Source organism: Gekko japonicus, unplaced genomic scaffold (assembly GCF_001447785.1).
Source record: "Gekko japonicus isolate JY-2015 unplaced genomic scaffold, Gekko_japonicus_V1.1 scaffold513, whole genome shotgun sequence".
NCBI lineage: Eukaryota > Metazoa > Chordata > Lepidosauria > Squamata > Gekkonidae > Gekko > Gekko japonicus.
Window position 1 is genome coordinate 761,562 of NW_015171519.1, and position 6,868 is coordinate 768,429.

At 51.9% G+C, this 6,868-nt stretch overlaps 1 protein-coding gene across 1 annotated transcript in view; it reads left to right on the forward strand.

The window, feature by feature from the left end:
• The window catches only part of LOC107117315 (galanin receptor type 2-like), an 8,761-nt gene extending 6,366 nt beyond the window's left edge, over window positions 1-2,395 (forward strand). The window contains exon 2 of the mRNA XM_015419410.1: window positions 1,645-2,395. Within this exon, the coding sequence (XP_015274896.1) occupies window positions 1,645-2,395 (751 nt within the window). The remainder of the gene's footprint in view (window positions 1-1,644) is intronic.
• The last annotated feature ends 4,473 nt before the right edge of the window (window positions 2,396-6,868 follow it).

Genomic DNA, 6,868 nt, shown 5'->3' on the forward strand with positions numbered 1-6,868 from the left:
GCATAAGAACATAAGAGAAGCCAATGTTGGATCAGGCCAATGGCCCATCCAGTCCAACACTCTGTGTCACACAATTGCCAAAAATACCAGGTGCCATCAGGAGGTCCACTAGCGGGGCCAGAACTTCTAAAGCCCTCCCACTGTGGACCCCCAAGCACCAAGAATACACAGCATCACTGCCTCAGACATAAGAGCATAAGAGAAGCCAATGTTGGATCAGGCCAATGGCCCATCCAGTCCAACACTCTGTGTCACACAATTGCCAAAAATACCAGGTGCCATCAGGAGGTCCACTAACGGGGCCAGAACTCCAGAAATCCTCCCACTGTTGCCTCCCCCAAAAACCAAGTTTCTGTTTCTGATCATTGTTTTGTTTCTGATCATTGGCACACTGTGTTTCCCCCTTGTTTTGTCTACAGTGGGTTGGTTTGCCAGTCTCCAGGTGGGGCCTGGAGATCTACCAGGTATACCACTGATCTCCAGATGACAGACACCTGTTCCCTGGAGAAAATGGCAACTTTGGAAGGTGGCTTCTATGGCATTCGACCCTCCTGAGGTTCCTGTCCTGCCAAAAAACCCGCCTTCCCCAGGCTCCATGGCCAAATCTCCAGGAATTTCACAACCTAGAGTTGGTGACCCAAGTGGTAGGTCAGGCTTAGAGAGGTTAACTGGCCCAGGCATCATCAGTGATCGCTAATGTGGTTGATCGTGGTTCAAGGGGAGGGACTGTGGCCCAGTGGCAGAACATCTCCTTGGCATGCAGATGGTCCCAGGTTCAATCCCCGGCATCTCCAGCTAAAAAGGGACCAGGCAGGAAGTGATGGGAAAGACCTCTGCCTGAGACCCTGGAAAGCTGTAAAGAGGGGCTGTGGCTCAGTGGCAGAGCCTCTGCTTGGCACGCAGAAGGTCCCAGGTTCAGTCCCCGGCATCTCCAGTTAAAAAGACCAGGCAGGAGGTGATGGGAAAGACCTCCGCCTGAGATCCTGGAGAGCTGTAAAGAGGGACTGTGGCTCAGTGGCAGAGCCTCTGCTTGGCACGCAGAAGGTCCCAGGTTCAGTCCCCGGCATCTCGTTAAAAAGGACCAGGCAGGAGGTGATGGGAAAGACCTCCGCCTGAGACCCTGGAGAGCTGTAAAGAGGGACTTTGGCTCAGTGGCAGAGCCTCTGCTTGGCATGCAGAAGGTCCCAGGTTCAATCCCCACCATCCCCAGTTAAAAAGGACCAGGCAGGAGGTGATGGGAAAGACCTCAGCCTGAGACCTTGGAGAGCTGTGAAGAGGAGCTGTGGCTCAGTGGCAGAGCCTCTGCTTGGCACGCAGAAGGTCCCAGGTTCAATCCCCGGCATCTCCAGTTAAAAAGGACCAGGCAGGAGGTGATAGGAAAGACCTCCGCCTGAGACCCTGGAGAGCTGTAAAGAGGGTCTGTGGCTCAGTGGCAGAGCACCTGCTTGCCATGCAGAAAGTCCCAGGTTCAATCCCTGGCTGCATCTCCAGTTAACACGAACCAGGCAGCAGGTGATGTGTAAGCCCTCCACCTGAGACCTTGGAGAGCCCCTGCTAGTCCGAGTAGACAGTACTGAGTTTGATGAACCAAGGGTTTGATTGAGTATAAAGTGGCTTTATCTGTTCATGTGACTTCTTTGGCAGGTATCTGGCCATCCGCTACCCGCTGCGCTCTCGGGAGCTGCGGACCCCCTGCAACGCGGTGGCAGCCATGGCTGTCATCTGGGGTCTCTCCGTGGTCTTCTCCGGGCCTTACCTGAGCTACTACGACCTGATAGAGTGGGAGGGAAGCTACATCTGCGTGCCGGGGTGGGAGGAATGGCGGCGGAAGATCATGGACACCAGCACGTTCGCCTTCGGCTACGTGATCCCGGTACTGATCGTCAGCCTCTCGTACACCCGGACGATTAAGTACCTGTGGACAGCCGTGGACCCCATGGAGGACATGTCCGAGTCCAAGAAGGCCAAACGCAAGGTCACCAAGATGATCATCATCGTGACCGTCCTCTTCTGCCTGTGCTGGCTGCCCTACCACGTGGTCGTCCTCCGCTACCTCTACGGAGACTTCCCCTTCAACCAGACGACCTACGCCTTCCGGCTGCTCTCCCACTGCATGGCCTACGCCAACTCCTGCCTCAACCCCATCGTCTACGCCCTGGTCTCCAAGCACTTCCGCAAGGGCTTCAAGAAGGTCTTCAGCTGCCTCCTCAGGAAGAAGGCCCGCAACAAGGTCCACGTCGTCCACGCCGCTCAGACCGTGCCCGGCTTCGAGGCGGGCTCCACCGAGGTGTCCCAGATGAACGAGGACCCCAACGGACAGCCGCACGGGAGCGACATGGACCCTATGCCCTTCATGATCCCCTCAGAGACAGCGAGGGCCCTCCACGCTTCTTAATCTCTATTCAAGAAGGATCCTGCGCCCAAAGAGCTCCGCCCAACGTATTTGACGAGGGTAGATGTCAAAGATCGACACAGGGACACAGGGACCACCTATTCATCCCTCACTTCCTGGGAGAGTGAGGTCACTAGATGGGGAGAAGCTAGGGTTGTCAATCTCAAGGTGGAAAATGGAGATCAATGTTCCCTCTAACTTTTCCCCCTATTGAGCGGAGCAGTTCACATCCTGAGGAGAATATAACTGCCATAATCTTAAAATGGGCAATGGGCAATGCAAGACCCTGTGTGGCTCCAGATTGCTGCTGAACAGGGCTTCTTGTGTTAATGAGCGGCCGCTCACATGTGCAGCTTTGAGAGAACACTGTTGGAGATCTCCTGGGGTTACAATTGATCTCTAGGCAATAGGGTTGCCAGACCCCCGGTGTGGGTGAGAATTCCCCCGTTTTTTCAGGCTTCCGCTCACCACCAACCAGCTGGCCGGTGAGGAAAGCCCCACCCCCAAATGGGGACGTATTGTGGCGACGCTCTGCTTCTTCAGCAAAACTCTATGGTTTTAGGCCAAAAAGCCATAGAGTTTTGCCCCAAATGCAGAGTGTTGCCGCGCGACATCCCTGATGAGATGATGTCACTTCCACATGATATCATTGCATCAGGGGTGTCACGCGATGCCCCCGCCTACCCCCAAAACATCCCCCAAATCCCCTTGCCGGCAAGCCGAGGGGACCTGGTAACCCTATGAGGTGACAGAGATCAGCTCACCTAGAGAAAATGGCCACTCTGAAAGTTGGACTGCATGGCATTATGCCCCTCTGAAATCTCGCCTTCCTCAGGCCCCGCTCCCCAAATCACCAGGTGTTCCCCAATGCAGAGCTGGCAACCCTAGGAGAAGTGGCATCATCCAGATTTAATGACTGCTACGCCATCCCAGTGCAAAAAAGAAAAGAAAGCATGCTAGAAATGAGAAGCAGAATGGGTTAAAACAGGAGAGGGCAGAGACGGGGGTTGAGCTAGGGGAGAGTTCCAAAGGGCAGGAAAAGGAATATCTTTACAAATCAGGACACTTTTGCTTATGGGACGCACTTGTTCTATGATGTATCCTGCCTAGCTTTATTCTATGACTTTTTTCTCATTCCTGCACAAGCCAGACAGAGCATCTGAACCGAGCATGGGTGATGACCCATCTCCGGTAAACTGTAGTCCAATGTTATTTGCACAGTTTGTGGAACTGGCATGATTATCCGGTGTGCAGTATGCGGCTTCTCAGGTCATGGAAGTCCGGGTCTGGATTCAGGCCGCTGAAATACCATTTCTACAGGTTTCCTTACTGAGCGCCTCCATGCAACGAACTTGGCAGCCTCTCTTGAATTAGGCTTTGGCAAGGAGTTTACTTGGCGCATATTCTTAGGAGCTCCACGCTGCCTTTTAAAATCCCAACATTATATAAAGTGGATTGCTGGAAGCATGCTGGGCCCATAACCTTCTTGTCGGGTTATTTAAGTAGGCAGAACAAAACAAGCAAGCAGCACACATGTTTATTAGCTTTAAAAGTAAAGGTTACTGATTACTCATGGGGGGGAAAGAACTGAGAGTTTAAAGCAAAAACATCCTGGCTTGCATCTCTAACCGATGTCTTCTCTAAGTAACTGTTACCTCATGTCTGAGCCCCAGGTGAGAGTCAGAACAAAGGGCAGTAAAACTTTATAAGCCTCCATCCCTGGAACACCTTCAGATCTATTGATCAGCCAATAGACAACCCCAATACCTACTCATTATGCATATTATCACTGAGACTCTGGTGGGTAAGATGTGCAGGCTACTACATTGGTCCCTAAGTAAACTGACTAGGAAATTAGCATGCATAAGTAAACACATTCATTCTCTCATGACATCATGAAAGGAACTTGCTCACATATCCCAGCAATTTGCAGAGCTTGCAATGCAATATCACTTTGGGAAAGGGGCTCTGGAAAAAAAACAACACGTGTGGAGATCCTAGAAAAGGGGGAGTGGAAAATACCTTGGGGTAGATACAACGGTTCCACACCTCAGTCCTTCCCTTGGAGAGGAATCAAGGACCTATGGCATAGCATTTGTCTTCCATGGAGAAGGTCCCAGATCCAAGCTGCAGCATCTCCAGTTAAAAGGGATCAGGGAGTAGGAGGTGGTGTGAAAGATCAGGACCTGAGAGCTTGGAGAGCGGCTGCCAGTCTGAGTAGACAATGCCAACTTTCAGTCACCTGACTCAGCATAAGGCAGCTTCATGGGTTCATGCATGGGTGTCCTTGTTACTTACACTAAATCTAATAGCCAAAGACTGTTCCGGGTGTAAATGATAAAATCTGCACAACTCGGGTGGCCACAGATACCATTTTGGCTACTGCAAATTGGGGGAAGCTTTCTGGCTTGTGGAAAAAAATCCGAATTCTGGGTGAGGAGGAGAGAAAAGTCAGGCAGTTAAAAAAAATCTCAAATGCCTGTCACAAACAACAAAACTGCTGAGTTTGGGGTGCAGCAACCCAAACTGCTGGGCAAAAACTGGTGGTGATGACCTGGCGAGCAGTAGAGAGTGAAGAAGTGGAGAGGGGAGGAAAGTCGGAGCTAACGCCAGGCGAGAGAGGGAAGGATGCCTTGTGTGCCTAAATACCCGAAGTCCAGCAGCAGCAGCGTGCCATGCATATCACATTTCACAGCAGGGGAGTTATATTCTCAAGTGCAGACAGTGCACCGAGCAGCGTCGATATACATTTTAATATAAAACAAATAATTTTTTTTTAAAAATGGGAGGAAAAATGACGCTTCCTTACCAAGCCTTTAAGCAAAAGCAGATAAAAGCAGATTTGGTTTTTAAAGCAGAGCAGGATAGGCTCTTGCAGAATAAATATATGTGGTGCACAAATGGTGCAGAGCCTTTGGTAGCCTGCAATAATGGGGGAGGGGGAATAAGATCCTTGATATAAAAACAAATGAGGTGCGAGCACGTCCCTGTCTTCATCAGTAAAATGCTGGAGGTTATGCGGCTTGGTGGGCCTGGCTTGCGACATATAATTGTTCCCATCCAGTGTTCCCTCTAAGCTGAGTGAGTGTGAGCCAGCTCACAGTTTTTGAGCCTCCGGCTCACCCATTTTTGCCTTAGCTCAGGAAGGATGGCGCCAGAGCAAACTGATTTATGCAGTCGCCAAATCGCTCGCTCAGTGCCGGTGGCTCACAAAGTGGAACTTTTGCTCACAAAGCTCCACAGCTTAGAGGGAGCATGAATCCTGTCCCCCATATGTGCAATAGGATCACAGATTCAAATACTGGCCATCTATGCTGTCCAACGTGGGAGGGAGGGCAGCATGGCATAGCCCGGTCTCGTCAGATCTTGAAAGCTAAGCTGGGTCAGCACTTGGAAGGGAGACCACCAAGGAAGGCTCTGCAGAGGAAGGCCATGGCCAACCACCTCTGCTTCTCCCTGGCCTTCAAAGCCACTTGCTGGGGTTCCCTTAAGTTATAAGCTAAGCAGGGTCAGTACTTGGAAGGGAGACCACCAAGGAAGGCTCTGCAGAGGAAGGCCATGGCAAACCACCTCTGCTTCTCCCTGGCCTTGAAAATCCCTTGCTGGGGTGGCCTGAAGTTGTAAGCTAAGCAGGGTCGGTACTTGGAAGGGAGACCACCAAGGAAGGCTCTGCAGAGGAAGGCCATGGCCAACCACCTCTGCTTCTCCCTTGCCTTCAAAGCCGCTTGCGGGGGTTGCCTTAAGTTATAAGCTAAGCAGGGTCGGTACTTGGAAGGGAGACCACCAAGGAAGGCTCTGCAGAGGAAGGCCATGGCAAACCTCCTCTGCTTCTCCCTTGCCTTGAAAGCCCCTGGCTGGGGTCGCCTTAAGTTATAAGCAGGGTCGGTACTTGGAAGGGAGACCACCAAGGAAGGCTCTGCAGAGGAAGGCGATGGCAAACCACCTCTGCTTCACCTTTGCCTCAAAAGTCCCTTGCTGGGGTCGCCATGAGTCAGCTACACCTGGACGACACTTTTACACACACAAACACACACATTGCCCAATGTACCTCCATCACTGATGCATCCTCTCACACAGTGTATGTCATCACTGGGCAGTAATGCCTGCCTGCTTCCTGGCACCTGCCAAACAGTACAAGCAGGGCACCTGGATGGGCCCTAGAGCCACCCAATGCTGACAATATGATGTTCCAACCAGAGGTAGGCCCAAGGCATGAACTTCGTGTCCGTCAGCTGGCTCCATCGGGTTGAGCAGAGATTACGAACGCTGTTTCTGACTCCACAGGCGAATTGTCCTCCTGGAGGTGTCGAGACGAGCTTCCCAGCGATGCTGGATTGGACCGTAATTGACAGGTGTTAGGTACCCTCTGTGCCCTTCGGCAAGAGCCGATTGTCATCCAGCTCCGGCTGGATGATGAATGGCGTGCGTTTTGTATTCCTCTGCCTTTTGTGGCTTCGATGGGATCGACAGAAACAA